This window comes from Leptonychotes weddellii, chromosome 12 (assembly GCF_054177405.1).
Source record: "Leptonychotes weddellii isolate Sample4059 chromosome 12, ASM5417740v2, whole genome shotgun sequence".
In the NCBI taxonomy this organism is placed as follows: Eukaryota; Metazoa; Chordata; class Mammalia; order Carnivora; family Phocidae; genus Leptonychotes; species Leptonychotes weddellii.
The window spans coordinates 40,420,916-40,448,724 of NC_138380.1; the positions used below are offsets into that span (position 1 = coordinate 40,420,916).

The 27,809-nt window shown below is 38.2% G+C and overlaps 1 protein-coding gene across 7 annotated transcripts in view; it reads left to right on the forward strand.

Annotated features, from left to right (window-relative positions):
- Window positions 1-27,809, forward strand: part of PDE1C (phosphodiesterase 1C) — a 286,493-nt gene that overhangs the window by 233,319 nt on the left and 25,365 nt on the right. For 4 of the 7 annotated variants that reach the window (XM_081800305.1, XM_081800308.1, XM_081800307.1 and 1 more), the window contains one exon: window positions 1,533-1,610. The exons of 1 other annotated variant lie outside the window; for it this stretch is intronic. In XM_081800305.1, coding sequence (XP_081656431.1) covers window positions 1,533-1,610 — 78 coding nt within the window. Of the gene's footprint in view, window positions 1-1,532; window positions 1,611-18,395; window positions 24,963-27,809 lie in introns of those variants that run through there. 2 more of the 7 variants (XM_081800309.1, XM_081800310.1) reach the window with 2 other exon arrangements.

Genomic DNA, 27,809 nt, shown 5'->3' on the forward strand with positions numbered 1-27,809 from the left:
GGTTTCTCTAATAACTTCCATATTTTTTTCAAGCCCAGCTAATATCTTTAAAGTGATGATTCTGAACTCTAGATCTGACATCGTACTAATGTCCATATTGAGTAGGTCCCTGGCAGTCGGTACTACCTCTTGTTCTTTTTGTGAGGTGATTTTTTCCGTCTTGTCATTTTGTGCAGAGGAGAATAGATTAATGAGAGAACAAAATGCTAGCAGAGTAACAACGTCCCCAGAAAATATACTCTAAACAAATCAGAAAAGACCTTCCAGAATGTGGTTGCTTTTCTGATGAGAGGGTTGTGCTCTTCTTTTCTTCGATCTCCTGTTGAGTTTGTAGGTGTTCCGAATGGTTTGATCCCTATCCAGCTGAATTCCTGAGAGGAGACGAAATCCAGGTCTCCTACTCCTCCGCCATCTTGCTCTGCCCACAGTGGCATACTCTTAAAAAGACATGGCCAGGGATTATTTGATTATCTTAGACAGGGGTCAGCAAGCTTTTTCTGTGCCGGCCCAGCCAGTAACTATTCCTGGGTTTGCGGGTCTCTGTTGCAACTCTGTGGTGCCTACCACCGCAGCGTGAAAGCGGCTGCAGACAGCATGCAAACAAAATGCATGTGATTATTTCCAAAGATCGCTGTTTCCACATTGGCCCCTGAGCTACAGGTGGATGACTCCTGCTTTAGGAGACCATGACTGTGTTTAACTTTGTCTTTTACTATTGACTCAAGCCTAGGCCCTGTGAAGTTGTATGCTAACTTACAGATTTTTGACTGTTGGAAGAGATTACCTCCCCCACCCCAGGTTATGATTTTACTGCCCTGTAGGACATAACCAGTTTTGTTTCTAACACAGCAATCTTATTTTAACAGTTTTCTAAATTGCCTATAAATGCCCATTTCCTTAAATGTCTTGGCACCCTCCTTATGATCTCTCTGGTTCCTTCGCGAATGAATTAAGTAAGTTTTTGACACGCGTTTATTCTACATCTGTTTGCATAGTGTTTTTTAACATTTACAAATCATATTTCGACAAGCTTGTTACTTAGAATACCATTTATAACTCCGTTTTAGAGTTCAGTTGTCATTGCGTGATGTGCCAGATATCAGATTCACTACCTTAAATACATTTGTCCTTATATTATGTCTATAAAGTAGCTATTATTATCACCATTTTGCAGATGAGGAAACTGAAGCATATAGAAGTTAAGTAGCTATGAGCTGGCATAATTTACATTTGACCTAAGTTTTTCTGCTCTCCACAGCCCAATAATAGAGCTGAACTGCCTTTCTTGGAAAATAAACATTATTGGCTTAAGTGCAACTTTGTTTAACAGGAACTTTGTCTTAATTTCTGGATTGTAATCTAACTTTTGAGACCTAATATATGGCTTAAAAAGATACATTCAGATATGTACCCCCTCATGACTAAAATTATGTACTTTTTTTTCCATCTTTTTACCTTGACAAGTTTAAGACTATTTATAACTTCCCTTTTAGCTGTATACATATGCTGTTTGTCATGTTTATTACTTTCAGGTGACTTGAAAGATGGTAAAAATAAGACAGACAGGAAAGATCAATCTAATGTCGGAAGTGATTCAAAGAAAACAGATGGTAAGAGCATAATTCCCATTATATTTTTCCATAAAATGTGCAATTTAATGCAGGTTTGTTAGAATTACACCTCAAATTGAAATTGTGGTTGTTGATATATTCTTATATTATACCCTAAAAAAACCCTTCACTGCATTTAAGGAGTACTCGATCCCTATTTCAGTAATTTACAGATTATCATTATATCTCTTCCCCTCCACCATCCTTTGCTCCATCACAAATGCATTCTATACACTCTCTCTTTACCACTTGCCATTTTTTCATTTTCACTTTAAAGATGCCTCTGGACTTGCTGATTGGAATGGGATGGAATATGAGTCTTTGGTTGTGAATTGTGCAGCATAAATGGGAAATGCTCCATGTTTTCAGTTTTTACATTTTCTCTTTTAATGAGGAATTATTGCTTTCAATAAGAACAGAAATCTGTTCGGTGTTATCACTATGTTGGGAGACCCACATATTGGAGAACATACATAGTTGTAGAATGCAGTTTGGTTAGCAAGAATAAGTCTCAAAGGCAAGTTTTGAATGGCAGTCCCCACCAGACCAGTTAGACTGAACCTACCTTGTGATGTGCTCCATGAACACTGCTTTTACTTTTCACAAAGAGCATTCCACTCTCTCTAAAACCTCAAAGTTCAGATTATATTATCCTTCAGACTTTGTACTATCCTACTGAGAAAACTGTTCTCGCCTTTTTTATAAATCTCCTGTTTCACTTGTAACATGGGCTTATTCTTAGTGACTCCTTCATACATGTACATGATATTAAACTGAAAATGCACGTTTCTAGGTGTCCCAGACACTCTTTGAATCATACCTCCCTGGAGACATTGTATTGGATGCTCAGCTGTTCTTTGATAGTTTGGTTTTAATGTCACTGAAGAACAAATACTGAGTATCCAGGTGGAGGAGTAAGAAGAAATTTGAACACAACTCCACCTATTCAAAAGGAAGCAGCGCCTCTAACTTTCATCTCTAAGCCACTGTGACAGGCTTTCTTTATTCATATGTGTGAAATCAGTTCTCAAGCCTTTTCTTCTAAGCTCATTCAATAATTCACTCCAGGTGTCTTATCACATAATACCTAGGGAACACCCATGTGCAGTTTTTCACCAAATTGTTTATGCAAATGGAAACCACATACCTCATAAAGATACCCTCCTTGAATGATTGTGACTAAGACATGCATTACACAGAGACAAAACAGAATTCAAAATGACAGTCATCCTAGCCAGACTCTGTTATGGGTAATTGTTGCCAGATATCATTAAACCCAAGTCAAGGTAACACAAGCCAGAAAATGTACAGTAGAGGAAAATAGTGTTAGAGGTAAACCCAGCACCTGGACACCTGGCCCATCCTGCATTCAGTGACTAGCCCATCTGAATTCCTACAGCATAAAAGTGCAGAATAAACTAAGTCCCAAATCTTTAACATTGGCTCTTGTTGCATTTTTATATTGTGCTACAAATATCTGTTATGTTGTTGTCATGTGGGCATTGTGAATTACATTTTATTACCTTCATTAAGCCCTTTGATTTTACCTGTGCCCTTTATAATTGAATTGTCCCCAAGTATTTAAAATAATTAACAGCTTTTTTAAAAGCGGGGTGTGGGAAGGGGTGAAGAGATACTATGTTCTATTGAACAAATAAACGTAAAGCTTGATTGCTTGGTGAACAAGATTCTTGATCCCATTGGACAGTGAACAGGGTGCAGTAGATAAAGAAGAGACATTTTCTGATGTCTATTCCTTTTCCCCTCCAAAACTCTAACTTTCCACTGATTCAAATGGGTCTGGTGTGTTTATACTAGCAAGTTTATACACAAACTCGGACATGAACAACTTTGTATTTTAATTTCATTGATGGGGTAACATGACATCAGTCATTCTTATGATATCACTGCTTTGATATCATAAGGACATAGATCACTGGGCTTTAGTTACTTGTGCTATCTTAGCCAAAAATCTTTCCCAGGACTAAAGCTATTCTTGGTGGCATGAAGTGGAAAAGATTTTGATCCGTCTCATTTATCTCTTCACCTTTGGTCATCAAGACTCTCTACTTTAGGAAAAAATTTAAATGATACATGGATCAGTGGGTACATTGATTTTTAAAAGCTGTCTAGTAACAACCACATACATTTTGAACATTTCTTTTTAATAGATCCTATTACATTTGATGACCAGAGGGAGTCAAACTATTTTTAATGCCTCTACCCCTAATACAGCCCCTGGGAACCAGTGGTGACCAGTTCTGTCTAATTTTTGAGAGGGAGTATCCAAGCACAATTCAGTGCCCAGTATGACCAAACCCACTATGGTTTGAAGTTGCAACATTGTACGCATTCAGAAAGAAACCTGATGGAAACTGGACCATGGTTGGTTATTCCCAAACTCCATTGAGCTGAGGCACACACAGAAGGAAGGGGTATGTGCTAAAAGAATAAATTATATCCTGGCATAGTGAACACATTGCAGTTGTACATTATCTCTGTCAGGCTGCTGAGGTAGTACTTAGTATCCTGCAGCACTAATTTTTGAACTGACTTCAAAGAATGAATGTCCTTTGAAACTACCTTGTTTACTCTTAGGGAGAAATGTACTAACATAAAAAGATCGGGGCCTCTGAGCCAAGATTCTCTCAGGGCCTAAACTTTTACAGTGTCACTGGGAGACTTGTGAGGTGCCAGTGAATGAATTATTTCCTGTGTGTTTTTAGTCATGTTTGAAAGAGCATAGCCTCTTGGACCTGTCATAATTTTTTATAGTTGCCCAGAAATATGAATTTGCCTTTAACTTTATTTGACTACAGAGATATAAGAGAGAGCAACCATTTGTGTCTCTCAAAAGATTGATTATAATTAGCCCCTACAGGGTTATTTGCCAAGTCTCAGAGAGGGAGTTCAGCAGGCATTTCTCCTTCACTGAATGTTCTGGGAATTGGAATGTTTAAAGGTGTTCATGAAATTTAAAAGTCAACTACGTAGACTGAAAAGGGTAGACAAAAGACTATTTATGGACCTCCGCTTCCGCCAAAGAGGACTAATAAGAATTAGATTCACCCTTTCACCTGAAACCATAATAATCATAATATAAGACAACTTATGTGGAAGAATAGATTCCAAGATACTGGACATCAAGAAATGAAGGACAGTGATCTCCAAGAAACAGGAAACAAATGAAATAAATCCTTTGATTGCTCCAGCTTACTCCCTTGAGAGGGTTTCCAGGCAGCATAATGAAGGGGAACCCAGGCAGACCTGATGGACTCCTTGAGTTGAAGAGTTGGATAAGGATCCAGGGAGAGCCATGGTGGCTAAAGTTAACAAGATAAAGCACAAGAGAAGAGAGAGCTGTAGAGATATAGAACTCCACAGATCTAAAGAGTAGTCATTCATCAGAGTACTGATTGACCCATACAGATAGGAAACTACCTGAGATCAGGAAAGAACCATTCAAGAGGATTAGGGGGAATGGTCCTAATGTTCACACCTCATATAAGGCAAGAAAAGTGCCTATTCCCACTAGCCAGACTTGAATACCTCATAATTTAAAGGGAATTGGGTAGAATTCACCTAATTGTCTTATTTTATTAGTGGGGGAGTAAATAGCTGTAGGCTAAATGCTGCTTTGATCTCACCTAATAAACCTTGAAAACAAGACATAAAAGGATCCCCAAGTGTTTCCAAATAACTACACCCCAGAGTAAAGCTCATAGGTATATATAGAAATACAAAAATATCCAGTACCCAACAAGGTAAAATTCACAATGTCCAATATCCAATCAAAAATTACTGGATGTGCAAAGAAGCAAGAAAATACTACACATAATGAGAGAGAGAGAGAGACAACTGAAACAGAAGTTAGAATGTCAGACAAGAACATTAAAGTAGTTCTTATAACTATAGCCCATATGTTTGGAAGTTGTTTAGAGACATGGGAGATATAAAGAAGGGAAAATCAAACTTCTAGAGATGAACACTATAATGTCTGATGTGGAAAACACACTGAGTGGTATTAGCTAAATAATATTGGATGAGATTAATAATAAGTACAGTGGATGAGATTAGACATTGTAGAAGAAAAGAGTAGTGAAAAACTATCCAAAATGAAACAGAAAAAAATTATAAAGAGCATCAGTGAATTGTAGGACATCTTCAACAGCCTAATGTATGTGTAACTGGAGTCCCTAACATAAAGAAGAGAGAGAGGAGGAAAGAAAAATATTTGATGAAGTAATTTACTTGGGCAAAGTAAATTTTGCCCAGTGATGAAAAGAGTAAATGCACAGACTCAAGAAGCTCAGTAAAGCCCAAGCACAAGAAATTTGAAGAAAATTACACCAAAACATGTCATAATCCCATTATTCAAACCAATAATGAAGAGAAAATTTAAAAATATCGAGAGGAATAAAAAACTCATGCGCAATTGAACAAAGATAATGATAATTGTAGATTTCTTATCAGAAACAATGCAAGTAAGAAGACAGTGGAACAACATCTTTAACATGCTGAATGAAAAAAGAATTTGATTAAGAACTCCATACCCAGCAAAAATATCTTCAGATATAAAAGCTGAAAGAATTCATCACTGGTAGACCCCACACTACAAGAAATGTTAATGAAGGACAGTAGGATAACTATGCCAGTTGGAAATATGGACCTGCACAGAAGAATGAGGCACACGAAAAATGGTAACTAGATGGATAAATACATAAGATGTTTTCTTATCATTTAAATCTCTTAAAGATCATTGACTATTTGAACAAAATAATAATAATACATCATCTGATTTATAAGATATACAACTGAGGGGCACTGTGTGGTGTGTTCGGTTAGGTGGCTGACTCTTGGTTTCAGCTCAGGTGGTAATCTTAGGGTCATGAGATCAAGTCCTGTGTTGGGCTCCATGCTCAGCATGGAGTTTGCTTGAGATTCTTTCTCCCTCTCCCTCTGCCCCTCCTGTGTATTCCCTCTCTCTTAAATAAATAAATAAATAAATCTTAAAAAATAACATATACGACTGAAATAGCATAAAACAATAGCATAAACAGACAACAATAGCATAAAAAGCTGCGAAGGGAGAAATGGAAGTATACTATTATAAAGTTCTATTATACATGAAGTGATATAATATCATTTGAAGGTAGATTGTGATAAATTAAGAGCATATACTATAAACTCTAAAGCAATTAAATTAAAATAACAAAACAAAGACATGTAGCTAATAAGCCAACAAAAGAGATAAAATGGAATTGTAAAAATACTTAATCCACAAGAAGGTAAAAAAAAAGATAAGAAGGGAACAAAGAACATATGAGACAAATAGGAAACAAGTAGCAAGATCATAGACTTAAAACTAAGCATATCAGTTATGACATTAAATGTCCTAAAGACCCCAATAAAAAGGCAGAGATTTTCAAATTGTAAAACACAATTATAGTCTGCCTTTATTAAAAAAGACACAAATAACCCAAAATAACCCAACCCAAAAGTAAAAGGATGGAAATTGGTATACCAAGCTAACACTAATAAAAAGAAAGCTTGAATGACTGCATTAATATCTGACAAAGTAGATTTCATTGCAAACACTGTCACCAGAGTTAAAGAAGTTCATTTCATGATAAAGTTGTCCATTTATCAAGATGATATACTAATCCTTTTTACTTATGCACTGAAGTATATAAAGCATGAGTGGGGGGAAGGGCAGAGGGAGAAGCAGACTCCCCACTGAGCAGGGAGCTGAGGGCTTGATCCCAGGACCCTGGGATCATGACCTGAGCTGAAAGTAGATGCTTAACCAACTGAGTCATCCAGGTGCCCCTGCAAAAAAAATTTTTAATCCATAATTTTATTTAGAGACATTAACATTCCTCTTTCAGTTGTTGATAGAATAAATAGATGTAAAATCAGCAAGGAAAGGAAGATTTGAACAACACTACCAACCAACTTTACCTAAGTGGCATCCCTAGAATATCCAACAATAGAGAATACACATTCATTTCAAGTGCACACAGAACATTTATCAATATAGACCAGATTGTGAGATATAAAACAAGTCCCAATAAATTGAAAAGGATCCAAGTCATACAAAGTAAATTTACAGGTCATAGTGGAGTTAAATTGGCATAAGGATATTCATATTATTTTATTATCCTTTTAATTTTTGTAGAATATGTAATGACCTAATCTATTATTTTTTTATATTGGTAATTTGTCCTTTTTCTCTTTTTTTCCCAGACTAGTCTGGCTAGAGGATAATAAGTGTTATTAATTATTGTTGTTAATATTCCCCATTGTTTTTCTGTTTTTATATCGTTGATTTCTTATCTTTTTATTTTTTTTTCTTCTCCTTGCTTTGGGTTGAGTTTGCCTTATTTTCTAGCTTTTTTTTTTAAGGTGGAAGCTAATGTGATTAATTTGAGATTTTTTTTTCTAATGTAGGCATTAAGTGCTGTAAATTTCTCTCTAAGTACCACTTTAGTAGTATGCCATAAATTTTAACGTGTTGCACTTGTATTCACATTTAGTTCAAAATACTTTCTAATTTCCATTTTGATTTTTATATTGATCTAAGAATTATTTAGAGGCATAGTGTTTAGTTGCTAAATATTGGGGGATTTTCCAGAGATAGTGGAAATGTAACTCCTCTCCAAACTGATCTATGGATCCATGCAATGGCAATTAAAATCCTAGCAGGTTTTTTTTTTTTTTTGTAGAAATTGACAAACCAATTCTAAGATTTATATGGAAATGCAAAGCACCCAAAATAGACAAAGCAACTTGGAAAAGAAGGGAAAAGTTGGAAGACTAAAAAGTAGGCCTTATTTGAGACTTACTATAAAGCTGTAGTAATCAAGGCAGCATGGTATTAGCATCAAGATAGACAAATGGGTCAATAGAATAGAATAGAGAGTCCAGAAATAGATCCATATGTACACAGACAACTTATTATTGACAAGGGGCATTCCATGGAGAAAGGTAGTCATTAACAAATGGTGATGGAACAATTTGCTATTGATATGCAAAATAATTACCTCCTATATTTTACATCATATGCAAACATTAAAATAGAGCATAAACCTAAATTGAAAGTATAAAACTATAAAACTCATGGTTAAGAGAACAGGAGGAACTCTTAGAAATCTCACATTAGGCAAAGGTTTTCTAGGTATGACACCAAAAGTACAAACCATAAAAGAACACATTGATAAATTATACTTTATCAAAATTAACAACACCTGCTCTTCAGAAGCTTCTATTGGGAGAATGAAAAGACAACCCATAGACCTGGGGAGAATATTTGCAAAGCCTATATGTTTTAAGGGAGTTGTATCCAGAATATATAAAGAAACTTCAATGTTCAATAATAAGAAAATAAACAACTTAATTAAAGACATGCAAAAGATTTAAACATTTCACAAGAAGAGATGTACAGCTAGCAAATAAGTACATTAGGGAGATCATAGGCATCAGTAGGGAATACAAATTAAAAGCCAAATTAAAGACCGTATTGAGAGAAAACAAAACAAAACTTACATACAGGGAGATGATTTTACACTTGTATATTGTATTCACCTAATAATTTCTTAGCTCTCTACTTCCCTTTGCTTGTCAGGACACAACTTTGTCAGCTCATTTCCTTATAGACACTCTTTCTGCATGTTTCTTAAGTTGCTCATGGTCTTGTCTTTCACTCAATACAAGAAACATAAAAGGTAATAGAGCCAATATTCTTGTTAGTTCATGTAGAATAACTACTTGAGATTAAAGGTTTGTTGTGTACATTCATGCAGTTTACCTGTGATGTGATTCTTCACAAGACTGGTATCTCATGACCTTGACTTGCTACAGGGCTCACAAGAGTCAACTGAAGAAATGAATATGTTTTTCCTGTTTTCTAACTAGCTGATCCTACCAAAGTAGTTTGAAAGTGGGTAAATAAATGGAATGGATGACTTTGACTTTGTTAGATGCCTTTTGTTCTATTATAATAGATGCACCAAGTTATGAATAACAGCAGCGGAAAAATATAGTCTGAACCTTTACACTTGAGTTGTACTTGATGTTCTTATTTTTCAGCTAATGTTGAAAATATTTTGTTAGTTGCCTAAAGGGTGGGGTGTCATAACTTGCTTTGCAGTGGAGTTGGTAGTGAGAGATAGATAGGGCCCGCACAGGCCTGGAGGTGTGCTCTTCTCTGCAAATCCAGGGAGGAAACAGCCCAACAGCAGGGTGCCTGGAGAACTGAGACACATGTCTATCTTCACAGCAGAGATAGTTTCTGACTTAGGTTCATGTTCAGAGATTTGAGAAGCAACAAACACCCTGGCACATAGATCATTATTCAGGAGGCATGCATTTGCTGAGACCATCATCAGTTTTCAAGTCTGTATAAATACCTGTACCCCAGTATTCTCTTCTCAGGGAATCATGCTCACCTCATTCTTTCTTCCAAATATTTTTTTCCCACACTACTCAGGACAGTGGTTGTTAGGCTGTCTTTATACACCAGAATAAAGAACTCCCCTATTTCAGACCCATCGAAACCATAGCTTGTAGGTCAATGCCTCCTTTTATTACCTCATTGTTCCAATCTATGCTGTTTCTTCCCACGGGGCTTCTTAATATCACTTGCAGCTAATGCAGAGCTATAGAAACAATTGAACACTTTTACCCATCTTCAGTATACTCAAATTTGAATCAATCCCATATATCCTACCTAGCCATGGGGGACTTTATAGGCATTTATATTCATTTAATATTTTCCTCAAGTTTTGACAGATTGATTTGTTTCTAAACAGCTGTCAATATGATTTTACTCAGAATTCTAATGGGTTGACAAGTCTTAGAGGGCAGTGTCTTAATGGCCATCTTAGTTCAAACTTCTATAACTTCTATCCCAATTTATGTTGCATAAGGCACACATTAGACAATTTTTTATAGGAGAGGTTATGGAATCTTGAAAATTCTTGACATAGGATTTGTGAAGTGAAATCCACTTTGTGGACTTTCATTCATTTTGTTCTGTATGTAAGAACTATCTTATCTGGAAAAAAACAAGCAATCCCTTCATTTGGGAGCCTACACTATATGTGATGATGTAAAGGAGACCTGCTGATTAGCAAGAATTAGCAAGAAGGGCTCCACACAATGGCAGAGGAGTTTCATATTGACAGTAAATGAAGAGTTAGTTATGCTGCAAAAGATTTGTTGACACTAACACCAATACTCATAACCAATGTATGGTTTTGACTGCTAATTTACTGATGTTCAATATGTACACTGAAATACTCCTGTCAACTGGCCAGTCAATGGTTTCTTTCTCCTGAAGCAAAACCTACCTGAGAACTCAAATCATATCAGAAAATTGCTTGGCAAGCTGTAAGGAGAGTTAGTTGATGAAGTGTGACTTCAAGGTAGAATATCTTCATACATCTGCCTCCACCATTGGGATAGACTTGCCAAGAAGAATAGATGCGGGCCATCTTGCATGCCCTGTATTCTAACAGTGCAAGAGGCATTCCTCCTTGGCACCTCTCTTTCTAGTTTCCTTTTCGACCATACATTCAGCCATCAGATAGGTTCATATTTGGAGTAGATGTTCATTCTTGTTCACTTTTAGTTGTTCTTGATTACATTTCTGGACCTTAATCTTAAGGAAACTTCTTTGTTTTTAAGGCATTGTTTTTGATTCCCCACCATCGGCTACCAGATTTTCATAAGCTTTATACATCTCCAGAGGTACGCTCAGATCATGAAGTGTGATGAGTAAAAAGGGCCAAGGATGGTGAACAGTTCTGATAACACTAGCTGTTACCCTGTCCTTTCCTCTCACATCCAAGGCAGTGCTACTATAACAATAACCTTGAGTCCTTCCTAATTTACTTTAAGAACAAAACCTGTAAAACTTCAGTATTTAACTGTTTTTAGCAATGACTGATTTGCAGTACACCTCACTATTGATCCAGCCACTGAAGTCAACCTCTGCTGTCTCGAGGTAGTTTCTACAAATAGTTAATCCCACCTTTTGGGTTTTTTACTTGTTTCCTTCTCAGAGGAGAATATTTTTTTCTTAGTTCTGGGAAGATATTTCACTGTAGCCCTTTATGCATTGACAAAAAGAAGGCCTATTTCTTTAATGAAGAATTTTCCCTCAACATGAGAATCCAGCATCCTTCTGAGTTATTTTCCATGAGTGTACAGGGACCAAATATCTGGAGTCCCCTGAGTTCCAGTTAAGATAAGTCATCATAACAACACGTGTTCTGATTAATATCCCATTTCCCTTAGCCATTGGTCCATGAAAACTCCTGTGACCCATTTGCTTAACAAATTTATGTGTATGTATTAACATATGGAGCGTCAACAATAAGGAAATGGTATAGTTTAGCAAGAAAAGCCATGAAATATTTGTTTTTCAAAACATTTTATATCCTTATTTTCTCAAGTAGTGAGATAACCCAAGGGTCTAAACCCTGCACTCCAATATCCCTGTCAAAGGAAAACTACAAAAGTTTGATAAATGGAGGAGAGAATTGCAAAATTATTTTTTAGATGCCTGTTATTCTCATGTATCTGGATAAAACCTCACTAATTAGATTTAAAGGGTTTTGTTGCAAAACATTTTGATTGATATACTTAAGTGTCATTTTCTAGTTATCTTCAGAAGCTGTGCTGTAGGTTGACCCAACAAGAGTTATTGTGAGTTCAGCAATGCTGAAACCCAACATAATTGTTCTTTGGATGGATTTGGGGGAAGACTATTAACCATTACATGATATGTGGGTAGGAAGTGGTCAAATGGGGTGAACTAAAAATGTTCCTGCTCCTTTTACTACCGACTTATACTCTTGAGAGCATGGAAGTACAAAGCCTATTACTTACACATGGTTCTAGCTTCAATGAGTCACAGTGAATCAAAACCAGTTAGCTCTTTCGGTTACAAACATCCATTTCAAACCAATGTATTTTTATATACTTTTAGGTTTAGTGAATATCTTTGTGCTTCTCTCAATATCTTTGTGCTACTATCATCCTCCTGTATATTTTTGTACTTTTGAAATTCCCATTGTAGTATCAAAACAGCAACTGAAATATATATATATATACACATACACATACACACATACACATACATATATATGCACACATATATATGAAATATATATATAAACAGATACGGGATATATTATATATAATTGTGTAAGTATATGTATAGCATATACATATATATGTATATTGCATAGGTAGATGATATAACCTATATAATATAACGTAAGATTGGTGTGTTTAAAATAATTAAATTGTGTTATACCAAAGAAAACTTCTAAAGTCATTCATGCTTTTTACATAGCCGTTTAGATTCCAGTCTCTTACCAAATAACTACATAGTAGAAATGTCAAAAGTATATTAGGTACACTTTGGTAATGACAAAATTAATCTTTTTAAACAACTTTTCCCTTGGAATTATTGGTATATAAGCTTTCATTGTTTCACTTTATCTTCTAGACATTTCATTACACTCTTAATGTACCATTGTATTTTTAAAGGAACCCAGTCTGACAGAAAGGATTATAATTTTGGAACTGTGGAAAATGTGATTTTTTCCCCTCAACACTGATGTTCAGGATTAAAAATAACTTCTTAGTATTCATGAAATAAATATTTATCTGTTTTCCGCCTAAAATGTTAGATACTGTCAGATTCAACACAGGGGATGGGAGGAACACAAGTAGCAATGCATTCATCAAAAGAAACTCTATTAACATTATAAAAAATTCTTTAAAATAACAGCTGCCTTTGCAATAAATATGTGCCAATTCCAGGAGCTAGCCCTGTCTACATTGTTAATGCCCTTTCTTTTCTAGACACCCACACACTAGGAGAACCGTTAAAAATGCAGTATCAAGCAAGTATCGAAGCTTCCTCTTTGTGTTTATTCTTAGCATTCTCCACAGAAGGGCACCACGATCTTCAAGTGATGACATATGTATTTCATAAGTATTAGCCCTCTACAATACATGCATGCTATTTTTATCTTCTACTCTGGAGCCACAGTGAAAACTTGAGAAAAAATATTTGTTTTTTCTTTCACTTACTTTGAATCTTATATTGCTTTTCCTGAACTAATAAAATTGAGAAAAACATGAAGAGCAGTCATAATGTTTCAGGTCTAAAATTCCAGCCTCACTTAACTTTTCTGAAGGACTTTCTTGGTCTTTATGGAGGACTTTCTTGGTCTCTGTGGTCTCTGGCTTCTTGTTGGCTTCAAAAACAGCAGGTTCAAAGACTGATCAGAAACAAAACTTAAGTATGCAGACAACTCGAGGTCGTCTCACCTGCCCCAAGGAGCGGTAGGGGCTGTTGATGCCTGATGTTTACTTACCTCTGAAGAGTGGGCCAGGCCCTGGAGCACTTGCAGACTTGAATGTTTTCATTGTTTCTTTAAGCGTTAAAGTACTAATTTCTTTTTTTTTTTTTAGGATTTTATTTATTTATTTGACAGAGAGACACAGTGAGAGAGGGAACACAAGCAGGGGGAGTGGGAGAGGGAGAAGCAGGCTTCCCACGGAGCCGGGAGCCCAATGTGGGGCTTGAACCCAGGACCCTGGGATCATGACCTGAGCCAAAGGCAGACGCTTAACGACTGAGCCACTCAGGCGCCCAGTACTAATTTTTTAATAAGAGAGTAACAACAGTAAAACACCTTGGGCAGTGTGGGGCAGAAGAGAGCGAGTTATTCACAGATTTTCAGTTTGGAAAGACCATGCTGTGTAAAGGGAAGGAGCAGGCAGAAAAGTTAGAGAATAAAACTTTAATACCATCATTATTCTCAGTGATAGAACAGATGCCATGGATCAAAAGAAAAGAAAACATTGGGCAAGGGTTGGAGCTAAAAACTGCCATCTTTTGTTCTGTTTTTATTCTGTGTATTTGGATCAAATGGGTACATTTTAAGAGCTCAGCATGTTGGCATAGGCAAGGTTTCAGGAAGTTATATTCCCATAAATTTACTTACTCACTTATTCTGTCTGTCCATCTGTTCATTCATCCATCCATCCATCCACCCATCTATCTTAGCAGGGCTGTAGCATTAATATTCCATGCGGTGAAATTCACTTAGAATAATCATACTGTAATCATATCCGTTATCATTTGGGGCAAGGAGAAAGCAGGCAATATATGCTTTTGGATATTTAGTGATAACCATTTAAAATAGCACTTACGACCTAAAACAGTGAAATCTGTGCTTGGATAAATTCTATATCTAAAATAATGTTTGTTTGTTTCTAGCATTTCCTCATTATTAAAAAACAAAACCAAACCAGAACCCACTTATAAGCCCCACAGAAATTCTACTAGACATCTAAAATTGGGTTTGGTTTTGCCACATTTATTCTTCCTTTCCATTGCTTACTGTATTTTGTTGTTTTCATAGAAAGTTGACTCAATACGGAGGCAGCTATGGTAGAGTTTCTGGAACCTGAAAATCTGGTTTGAATCCCAGCTCTGTTCTCAGCCAAGTCAGCTTATTTCTTTGAGCTTGGATGATAGTTGAATCAGGCTGTAAAAAATCAAAACCAAGAAAAATGAAAAAGAAAAGTGTTTACAGTTGTTTTTCAAGCCTGGTGCCAGATTCCTATGAGGCCTGCCTCGTAGATGATCTAGGAATAAACATTATGACAGATAAACACATTTTTAGAGTCAAATCACGTTAAATCGAAATTTAAGCCTCTTCGTAAAACAATCATCTTTAAACAAAATGGTTTCATACAGCATCTCCACTTACCTGTAGGAGGAATAGCGTGGGAAGTGTGGGATAAACAAGGCCACACTGTTGTCAGTTTCCACCTCCTTTTTCTCCAAATGAAGTTGCTGAAACATTTTTTGTTGTTCATTTCCGTAGAGTAAATACGTTTCTGTGAATTCATACAGCATGTGCCTCAGGATTCAGAGCCTCTGTGGCTGCCCCTTTGTGAGACGTAAGAAGTCTTTGGTCAAAGGGTGGGTGGGTGGATGGCACTCGCCTAGATATTTTCTCGAATTATCTCAAGTTAGGTGAAGATATTTTCCGTTTCTGCTTATCAATCATAAAAAGGTGGGTGAGTTTAACTGCTTTTTGTGGCCTCCAAAAAGCCAACATAGATTTACTGATTATCAATGGAATTCAAAGACCCTAGAACAAAAAATAATCCTTCATCTCAGTTAAATACCGAGTGGCCACTTACTTGTCTTCAGGAACTTATAAAATAAAAGTAATACTTTGTGGTCTTACCCAATTTTAGCTTAAAATGCTTACCCAATTTTAGTATAAATTGAAAACAAAGACACAAAGCCACACCACAACAAAGCAAATATAGGACACTCAGGGATGAGGGGAGGAAGTGTGGAGCGAGTGAGGAGCAAGCCTGCCTTACAGAGCATGTCAACGCCACCTGCAAACATGTGCCTCTTCTCCAGGACATTAGTGTCCCCAGTGGGGCAAGTTCTTCAAAGGAAATACACGTTTTTGACATATCCTACCTTGCTCTTGAATAAAATAAAAAATAAATACATTTATGATTTTCTTTTTAATTTTTGTTTCCTGCTATGAAAAGATTTTCAAAAAGGGTGGCAAGAGACTTCCTACTCATCGTTATGCTTCTGTATCTGTCCCATCTACCTGATGCTTATTTAATTCACTTCCTTTCAGTTAAAAAATAATTTGTTGAGCACGTGCAATGTGTCAGGCAGTGTGTAATATATGCACAGAGTTATGAAGATAAGTGATGTTTTCCCTGCCCTCAAGGAATCTACATCTTGCAGGTAGCTGTGATATGAGGCACCTTACAGCAAGTGCCCTAAGAGATTTATGAACGGAAACTACTTTCGACAGAGCAAGTGTTTGGGAAGGCTAGGATGGTCATTCAGGTCCCAGACCCAGCTACAGAGCATCTTTTACTGTTGGTTGTACTTAATGAACACAGGCGCAGCTTAGACACGTTTCCTTTATATACCTCTTCCCTCCATGCCTTGACCAGAAGACTGTGGAGGGGAAGGTGGAGATCCACAGCCAAGTCACTTCTCATCTCACTCAGAAGCAATGCCTAGAAAAGGAGAAAGGTCTTCTTTCAAGAGCCTTTGGGGTCCATTAGGATCCTAGATGGACTTCTTTCCATCTCTGGAGAAACCCTGCAAGCCGGACAGCTGGCCACTGTTCATGGAGGCCACATGAAAGGAGATGTGAATCCCTTCCCTTGTTGGCTAATTGAGGCTCACTGGGTGTAACAGTGGTCCTTGTCAGCTCTCCCTAGCATCCTTCCAACCAATTGATCAATTATTAAAAAATCAACCTCAGACTTATATCATCATAATAAAATTGGGTTTTATATTTGAGGGTGTGGGGACATCTCCTAAGGTGGTTAGTGCTATGATGATTGAAAGGAGTTTCATTACATATGACCTCAAACGGATAATGGTGGGGCCAGAGCACTAAGGAGGAGTGCTGTCTGGCAACTCCCACCCAGACCAAATCGCGCAGATGATCAGAATCAGGGGGAGGTTTCTAGTCCTTGATTTCAGCTTTTGTTTCACCCCTTTCCCTCCCTGGGAAGTTCCAGAGAGGCAACTGGTCACTTCCCTCACTGCCAGTGTTAACATCAGAGTAAACTGGTCAGAAGTTTTTCTCTTTTCTGTTACTTCTGCTGAATGGGTGAAGGTGCTGTCGAAGGGTAAACATGCATGGGACCAGAATGAAGAAAGGAACAACAGGAGGATTGGATCAATGGCCCCTGGAAAATTGAGAATTGAAAATAATTACAAAAGATCAGATAGGGCTCTCCTATTTCTCAACTAGTTCACTGCCTAATTTCAACTAAGTCTCCTTTAGGACAGTATCTTAGTCTTTCAAGTCGAATGTGAAATGTTCCTTATCCACTAATGACTCCTAACATTTCTGTAGGTAAATGGTGTAATCCTTAAAAACTAAGCCACTGTACTCCTCTTCCTTTGGAGCCCTGCACAGGAGGGAACCCTCTCTAACTATAAGGCATGATGACTTGCAGTCCCTGCAACATTTATGGGAATCAATAACATGTTGGTTTTTGTTTGTCTGCTTGCTTTTTAGAAATTCTGTCCAAGCCTAGTGAGCTTGCATGGGGTAGAGTATGCCAGGTGGAAAAAAAAAATCCACTACCGTCTATTTCCATTAACTTAGTCCTGTTTCCATCTTTGTCTTCTTCCTCCACCACCTCACTCTGGGCCCAGTAGAGAAGTCAGGTGATTTACCCATCTGCATAATGATTTCAGTTGGGACACATCTTGCTTTAAATCTTCTTGGGGAAGCTTCTGAGGGGGAGGTGGGTGTGCAAAAATTCTGAGAGAGGAATATTGCTTCTGGTATGGAAATGGTTGGGATTTGATGAATCTGATTTCTTCCAATCGCACTGACCCCTGAGGCATATTGGCCAGACCTGGCAGTCACTGTCATCTTGGTTGCAAAATAAGGTATTTTAGTATCCATATTGCATGAACCAAATGTTTGATAATCAAGTTGAAAGTAACTATGAAGATTTCGAATGTAACCAGTGTTCAAAATTCTCCACTGAGAGTTTCCCTTTATGCACAGAGCAAACGGTGCTGCAAAGGAGATAGCAATGACTAGTATGGAAATGTTTAATTGATCCTCCCCCCTTTCTTTCGTTCCACAGATTTTCTTCTCCTCAGACCTGGAGGGTGGAGAGGGGGGGGGGGAAAGGCAGCATTGACACTTTTCTTTTTCTTTTCCTTTTTTTCAGATTCAGAAGAGTAAAACACACCTCACATACAATAAAAGAGGCTGCCATGTCTTGCATCATTTTAGCTGAGCTTCTTCATTCTCCTCCTCCTCCTTCCACAAAGACCCATATCTAGGGAAGGTGTCCAGCTTTCAGAAACAAGCCCCCCACACTTGGCCTTCCCTCATGCCACCTCCGTCCAAGAGACGGCTCTCTGGGAGCTGGTTTGAGGTCTAAGAGCTCTGGGGAAATCCTCCCCCAGGCAGATAAAACAACTTGAGCTTTTTGCACAAACAGAAACAAAACATGAACGGTCTTCCTCAGAATTCTTTGCTAATGCCCTGGCTTTCAAGGCACCTGTCTGGCCTGATGAGGATGGACATCCTGGGTATGCTGAGGGCGGCCTGAAAAAGCCACGTGCAGAGTAATTGCCATTTTACTACTGTCGACGCCGTTCCTTTAAACTGGTATTTTTGTACTGGCTACTGATGGTGGATACAGCCGTGCTGGCCCTTCATCACAGCTAAGATGATGATTCCAGTCTCTGGTTGTTCCTTTCCTGAGTCAGGAACATTCTTTTTCTCCAATTTTCTCTCAGACTTAAAAATTGTTCTTATGCTTGTCTTTCCATTTATATATGAAATTCTTTTTTTAAAAGAGATTATCCTATAGGACTCTTTATTTGTAAATGCTTAATTTATCTGTGCATTCATTAATATAAACCCGAATGTTTCCACTGATGACTATACTGTTTAGGTGGGAGACACATTGTTTTCATTGGGTAGCATCCATGACTAAGTGGTTACTGAAATTTTTACCACTGGCCAGTCCTCTTTTGGATATTTATGGTTTCACTTAATCACTCTTCTTTCTATTCAGGGAAGTGCTAAGGGAATTAGTATCAGGGAGATATGTCAAATACTTCTTCTCATTTTAGTGAGTCTTTAAAAATAACACATAGGAGATAATTAATAGCACAAATCAAAAGAAAGATTCGTGGATGTAGCATGGAAAGAGAATAAAGATACACTGCCTGAATCCAAGTCAAAAATGGGATGCAGTGGAGTCTAAGTAAAGGTTGATGTTATGAGTCTCAATGGTGTGATTTGGATAAAACTCATTCTTAAAAGGTGGTTATGGTTCACAAAGAAATCTTTGAGTCCTTCCCAAGGGGAAACCCCATGACTATGCTGGTGATGGAGTGGGGTTAGTAATAGGGACAGAGAGAGCTAGATGGTAGGCTTAGGTGTATTCCCCACTGCAGATTTAATTTCTACATTAAAAACACCCAAACAAACATTTAAAGAATCTTATTACTAAAACCAAATGTTGCTATTTCTTCAGACAGAAAGAAGACTGTGTATGTAGTCTATAGGGCCTCTTGCCTCACTGAAATATTCCCCAACAGAAAGATCTGAAGAACTCTTATGTAAAATGCCCAGTTTGTACTGATATTTAAATACTGTTCTTTGGTCAGCTTTACATTTTGCCGTGTAATAACACATATTTTTCTGTTGCTCCCTCTGCTTTTCTAACAGTAACCACAGTAAATAATGTGGTCACAAATTCAAATCAGGGGCCTAGTAGGTCAAGTAAATGAATAAAGCAAGCCATGTAGTATCAGAGTTATTGTGATCAATGGCGATTGGTACCAGCAAGGCAGTAAGTAGCAGTAGGCACTGTGAGGAATTGGAGCTTTCTGTACGTTGAGGTGTGTGTTGTGGAAAGGGGGCAGTTACTAGTCAGCAACAGGATTAGTGAGTGCTATGTAGGAATGGGGTTCCTAGATACCTAGGATTCTATATAAACCCTCTCCAAATTTTTAAATGTTGGCGATGAGTTCAGCAATCTCCAAAGACTGTGCTGGTCAAAACAAAGCATGCCTATGACCTGCACTCCATCCATGGGACATCAGTTTGCAAACTATGCTCTTTGAGGTGGTATGGTTTTGTATAGGAATGAAATACAACCAGAGCATGTCAAATTTTTCATCTTGGAACCTAAACATTTTACCTCATTTCTGTTCCGTACTTTTGTATGTAGAGCTTTGCAGCCGGTCAAAACAGAAACCTTACAACTTTCCTTTTATACACTTAACAAGTAAGACTAAACAATATCTGAAAAAGAAACAGGAATATAGCCATTTTTTTCTAGCAACAATAAAGATGGTAATGTTTTCCATTTGCTTTAAGTCATTAATTAGCTGAAAAAGAATGGGAAGAGAGTTTCATTCAGTATAGAACTCTGTTTGGAATTCTCAGTGTGGAGAAGCAAAACTCCATGTAACTTATCTTTGAATCCTTAAAAAGTATTTTGAAGGGACACTGAGTAAAACTGCAAAATTATCTACTTTTTAAAAATATAAACCAATGTATTATTGTGGTATACATTAATACTGGAGTTGATAAAACATTGAAATTAAGATCCCAAGTCAGTATTGACTGGAAGAACAATATTTCCAAAGCGCTGGTGCACTTTCTTGGTCTTTTTGTTCTCTTGAAACAGCTTCCAAGGGAGCAGTGATATGGGACACACATCGCATGGAGTCTGGCTGGCATCTTAGTATTACACTGTCACGTCACTTAGAAAGCAAGGGCTTACACACCTGAATTAAGAATTGCCCAGTATGTGGAGAAAGCAGTAGGGACATTTCCACCATTGACAAACCACAATTTCTACATGTCCCTGGGTGGAACACTTTCCAAATGAAGCTGACCCTAAAGTTTGGGTCCCTGTGTCACCAAAGAGCTCCACATCCAGGTTTTGTGGATGAGGTATGTTTTGAGGCATAATGACCGATCTGTAAGGAGGTCTTTGTTCCATCTTGTATTCATGCCAACCTTTCTTAGATTATGAACCCTAATAACTTATGGCGGCAGGCAAGAGACTCATTTCTAACCCATTAAATTTGAATGGATTTTCTTCCATTATCCATTTCATTCTTGGAGCTTTTAAAAACTATTGAAAACATCTGACAGGATCCCACTAAGGACCTGATATACTTAAACAGTAAAATAGTATCTAAACATCTGAGAGCCAAAGAAGAATCTAGTGTACCTGTTTATTTCATTTACAGAACTAAAGCCATTGTATTATATTTTCCACCTAGAACCATGCCTTTAGTAAATTAGAAGAGTGAACAAGTCAAGAGCAACATTATGATGGGTTGTGAGGCAGAATGCAGACAAACAGATGGAGACCAATTTTGTAATCCATATTTTGGGAGTAAGAATACTGGTCTTTTTGTATCACTTCTGTCATGGATCACTTTTCTTTAGATAGATGATAGATAGAATATATATTTTCTTCTATTCTTCACCTTTGAGCAGAGACTTACATGATAAATGACTTCATAATGTCCCCTATGGACTATGGGGAGGAAACAAAAGAGAAAAAGCACTAAATCTTTTTCTCATAACGAGAGAGAGAAGATTCTGAGATTAAAGCCTGTGTATGCAGTACTATGTCCCCAATAAAGGGGATTCCAGTTGGAAACTTTGTTCTGATTCTGAGATCCCCACACATCCCGGTAGGAGTTGCAGTGCTGCGCTCCCCCCCCCCCCCGCAAGAGGGCCCAGCACACAGTCAGCATTCAGAAAGCAGGCGCACAACTGTCCAGCTGCATTCCACTATCCACCCGTGAGTGCCAACAAAGCCCAACATCTCCTATATGCCAAGCATATCACGAAACGCTTACTTTCTAAAGATATGCAGACATACCCTAGTGACATCAGTAGCTTATCATAAGGGATAGAAATTGCGGGTGGTTTGGGGGAAAATTGTCAGAGCCAAGTTTATGAAAAAAAAATAAAATGAAAACCTCTCTATGGCTTTTGGATCTAAGAAAAATAAAATAAAAACAAAACAAAACAGGATTTATCTGAAATTGTTCTTCCAAAAGGGATGATGACACCAATCTATATGAAATACCAGTGGATTTATTTATAATCCAAGTTGAAATAGTTAAAATCCAAAGTGGACCAACTTGCAGCAAATAAGAGATCCTGTATGTGCAGCGTGGGGAATCACTGCCCAGTTTTGCTCTGCTGATATTATGGTGGGTACAGCACTGAACCACAGCAAAATTGGACATTAAAGAACGTAATGTTGCAATAATGATGTTATATTGGATCTTATGTGTGAATAAATGGAAAGTAATACTTATGATTCATCAATATTGCTCCATCATTAAAGGCCTCATTATCACTTAGAAAATGAACTTAATGAAAAAAATGTAATGAACAGCACAATGTTTCTATGAAACATCCCTCTGAGAGCCAGGGACATATTACCTGCCAAGAACAGATTTCAGTTGTTAAGATTTCCTCTCACCAAAGACCCTGAGCATTGGAGGTGACAGTAGAATTAGAATGGTAGCGGAGCCACCTAGAATATTTGACAGAGTTCAGTTAATTTGGGTTCAGAGAGGTTAGAAACAAATGGGAAGCAGTCCTCTGGATGTTCTCATTAGACATTTGTAAAAGACTGCATCCTTCTCCAGGAAAGTCTGCCGTCATCAAGAATTGTTTCAATGAAAGAACAACTTGCTTTTACATTAAACAAGAGTGGGTACAGTGGGGGAGACCTGGACTGAAAAATTCATGAAAGTCCATTTAAACATTATTAATTCCTCGTTATTTTAACTAATCCGCTCCCACCTCTCCCATTTTTCATTAAAATATTGCAGATGTATTTGAGATGAATTTACATTTATTCTGGTTCCTGTTCCCAAGTAGAAGCGGATCAACACTGGCCATGGCTGGCTTCCCTCAATGAACTTGGACCCAGCCTAGATTGCTATCCCCTGAGCCAGGAGGAGCAGGGGTTGGTGTGGGGGCCCTTTCATCTCCCTCAGGGCACACTTATTCAACCTCCTTTGGGAAGAGCGTGAATCTCTGGGGATAAATGCTGGCTGGAGCAGGCCAGTCGGTGCCCTCATGGAGGCCCTCAACTTTGGTCAGCTTCAGCCATGATCACTGAACTTCATCCACGTACTTTCATTGGAGTGGGCTTCTTAACCTGCAGGAGCATTTCCCTGTCAGGTTATGGTGCCGGATAATTTATTTAAAATAAAGCCCATTAAAACCCAAAAGCTATGGATTGGCTTTTAAATAGATTGCCCTGGAGGCACATTATTGTAGAGTCTTTGCTTCTCTGTCATGATCTATCTTGGGGTAGGTATTTGTATAGTTGTGTCCTTGTCTTTGAGTGAGTATATGTATGATGGTACAGAGACAGGGTCACACACTGATATACATAGATTTATAGTAAAAACCTACAGTCGTAGGTACCGTCCAGTAGCTGATTCTAGAGATAGAACTGTAGAGTATACACTTTCCTTTTTTCTTGCTTTGATATTTTTATACGATTTTATATGCTGTAAAAAATTTTTTAAAAATATTTGCTATTTTCATTTGTAGAGCTCGGTTGGGTTTTTATCGGCTCTGGTAACCACTGGTCAGCCAGATTCCTCCCCCTACCTAATTTAAGGGTCCTCTCCCTTTTTCATACCTTTCTTTTACCTTTCCCTTTTTTTCTTCTCTCATTTTTCTACCTTTCATAAATTCCTTCTTTCGCCTCTGTCCAGGCAAGCCATTCTGCCTGTGGTATCATTTTCGCACAAGGAAACACACAATAATGGGGGAAAGAAAAGCATCTTCTTCCAGTGTAATTAACATGAGGAAATGTTGGGTGCCAAGGGTGAGGTAGGTAGTTGGGGAGTAGGGAATAGATTGGGGAAAGGAAGCAGGAGAAACGAAATCCTCATGGGAGATCAGTTACCCGAAGCAAGGTGACTCACTTTGAGGCTAATGTAATGCCATCATTTTCCCTCAGTATAGAGCACAAACTTTGCCCTCACAGGGTTTTTCCCCTTAGGATGGCAGGTGCTCACCATGGGTCTGTAGACCCTCTCCTGGTATGGGCACTGGCCCTATATGAATGGATAACTCAGCTCATCTCAGCCTTAGATTTTGTTGCGGTTCAGCTGGATTTGTGGGAGGTGTCTGGATTAATACCAAGAATGCAAAAGAGGGAGGAAAGCAGAACCAAAACCCCAAAACTCAGTCCAAATCATGCCAAATAAGTAGTTCTTTGGAGGGATAAGGAAGAGATTTCTGGATGTGTTCTGAGAATGGTCCTCCAAAAGGGAAGATGGTAAAATAGACTTGTGCTTATTTTTACAACAGTGATAGAATGTACTTCCATGATGTAAAATAGGTCTCTAGCAGATAAAATGCAGGTTGCAATTTGCATTTGTATATCATAGGAAAAGAGAATGGCCATCCATTCTAAAGAAGAGTGTTTTGTTCCCGATGATGCTGTTTGCACTAAAACTATTCAAATACCATAGCATCACACCTCCAAATGCAAAAATAATTCCTAAAGGTTCATGTAAAACAGAAATGCTAAACTGCTCTCAATAAACTTAAGATGTGTTTATTGTAAATCTTTATTGCACAGATGAGGCTGACAGTCTGTTGATGTATAATTTCCCCCATCATCTAGTGATGAATAAGTACCTGTATGTTCTTCTGATTACCAAATAAAAACAATGAGTTAATCTCTCGGTTGGAATTTGAAAAATCATATGCTGTTTTTTCTTTCTTTTCATGTTTTCTGTTGTTGTCTGTATTCTGTCCCAGGTATGGGGCTGTCCAAGAGCTCACTCAACCATCTGTCTCTTTTGTATTCCTCCGAACGCCACATAATACCCAGGTACCAAGGTGCCTTTGCCTGCACGATAGAAGTTACACAGTAAAGCTTGGCTCATGTCATCTTTTTTGAGGGACGAGATGGAGGGGTTATCAGAAGCTCCTTGGGGCTTAAAAAGTGTCAGCATTCATGAAATGAAGCTGGCTTCCATATGTTTAGTTTTCTTCTGGGTACGATGACATGGTTTGACAATCCGGTGATGCCAGTTTTCAAATTCCAGACTTTTCGTCTTTCTCTCTTGAAAGGCCTACCTGGCAATATTTTCTTTCTCTCCAACGGTGAACATAAGGGGCTTCACTTGGGAATAGTCATTACCCCTGTTTGTGGGAGTACTAGTGGTTTACATCCAGGATGGCACCCGGCCCGCCTCCTTCACACCAGCCGTGAAGAGGGACTTGTCTAGTGGGGAGGTTGCACCTGACACAGAGAGCACCCTCCTCCCTGGGCCACCTCCCCATGCTATTCCTGCATTGTAACCCCACTGGATTATTACTCTGACAAAGGGGGCGTGATGGTCTTCCAAAGTGGCTGTGTTTGCCATGCATTGAAACATATCTTTAAAATTCTTTTTCTGAAAGCAGAAACAGAACTTACTTGTTTTTAAAAATACAGAAAAGTACAATAAAATTAAATTCCCTTGTAATACCCTATTCAACAATCATTCACTGTCAACTTCTTTCCTCACTTCCTTATGGTTTTTGCTCCATGTTTTTACACAGTGGAGGCCATACAGTGCAGTATATTTACCTTTGTGTTACAGTTTGTTCACATAACACTGGATTATAAGCACTGTCCCATTTAAAAAAAAAAAAACTCTTTATAAGTTCAGGGGCAAAATAATAATTCATTTCATGGCTCTCGCACGGTTTACTTAACCAACTCTCTGCTGTTGGACAATTAAGTTACATGTTTCTATTTATTTATTTATTTGTTTTGCTGTTGTAAATCATATAGCAGTGGAGTTCTTTGTATGTAAGGCTCTGTCGCATTTCCGAATATCTCCATTGGACGAATTTCTAGATGTACAGCCACTGGGTCAAAGCTTGTGAACATTCCTTTGACTCGTCATTTGCTGGCCCAATTCCAAAGCATGTTCAAATATTAAAACAGCCATATTTAAAGAGCATATAGTGTTGCCTATCTGAATAGCTCTGTGGTTTTGGTTATTGTTCTTTGTGATGAACAGAGATCCAGTTACAAAGCAGGCGTAGTATTGATGGTGGGTGTGTTGGGCAGGAAAAAAGTGTTATTAAACACTGTGAATACGGAGCTCTAATTGATATGCTATTGGAAAACGACTCTTAGGGAAGTATGGGTGGGTTTGAAGCCCTCCAGACTCCTTCAGTGTTGCCCCAGCCCTGAGCAGAACGTGGACTTCTCTTGATACTCTTGTGTCAAGGATGGGAAGAGGCAGAACTGGGATTTGTTCTGAGGCAGCAGGCAATGGCTTGTTGCCTTCTGCTGCCCCCCAATTGGAACACAGAGAAGGTATTGGTAGATGTGCTGAGCCACAGAGATCAGAGGTTATGGGTATCACAAAGGCAGACGCTGCAAAATGCGAAAAGGAAGGGATTGAAAATACCCAGTGGGGCGATAGACGCTTTTCCTCCTTCAGTCTTTCAGCACCACCTCTGCCCGTGGGATCTGCCTGCTTGGCATTGTAACAACATTCGTATTGTTGCACCATTACTAATGTTGACGCTCGATCTCAAGGGCTCTTAAACCACCCTTTCCTGGCAGGTTGTGCTGGGCTGTGCTCACCCTGTTTTGCAGAAGGGAAATGATTTGTTCGACATCAAGCTGTGTTATCACTGGGCTTTACTGCTAACCTCTCGGCCCTGAGTCCTAGGTGTGTGTATTGGCCCCAAGGTTGGTTGTCACTTCCATCAACGTCCTCTGCTCCAGACTCTTGATGAATTGGATGCATTGCCCTTTAGCTGAACCAACCAAGGACATTCATTTGAAATATCTGAAAGCTATGCGTTTGTCAAAAGATACTTCCAGTCACACAAGCTGCAGTGATGACATTTCTGCCCCGAGCTGACCGAATGGGTTGTTTATTCTTTGAACATTCACATGCCGTGGGTCAAGGACGATGTAATCTGTGACCTTAAAATGCTTATCTTCCAACGATGACATATTAGCAACTTTACACACACACACACACACCCCTTTCTTTCGAATATAAACTAATAATAAACACTATATTGCACTGCACAGTTTGCTAAGCACTTGTACGTGTGAACTGTTCCTTGATCCTCCCGATTATTAACTGAAATGGATGTTTTTAAACTTTTAGAGATGAAGAAAATGAAGCTTGTCAATGGCAGCCCTGATGTAGTTGTTTATTCATGGTTTCATTTTACCTACTTCATTTATAAAATATTTTGGAATTCTAAAATCACATAAACGTCATCAATTTTTTTTTTAATTAAGAAAGCAGAATAAAATCAGAGACAGGAAGTAGCTAGTGTAGATGGAGTAAACCAGGGTAAATGTGAGTGTGCAGTCATGCAGGCTGAATAGGCCTCCCCAGTTCCCAGCACTATGTCATAAATTGGATCTGAGTTTCCTGGAAACCTAAATAAAAATGAAAAGAAATCATGTACAAGATTCACATCATCCATGAGGATAAAGTACACCGGTTGTTCAGAAGCAAAAATGCTTCCCCTGATGACTGAAATATCTTCTATAGGTATTTACTGAGTGTGTGCTTCTCAC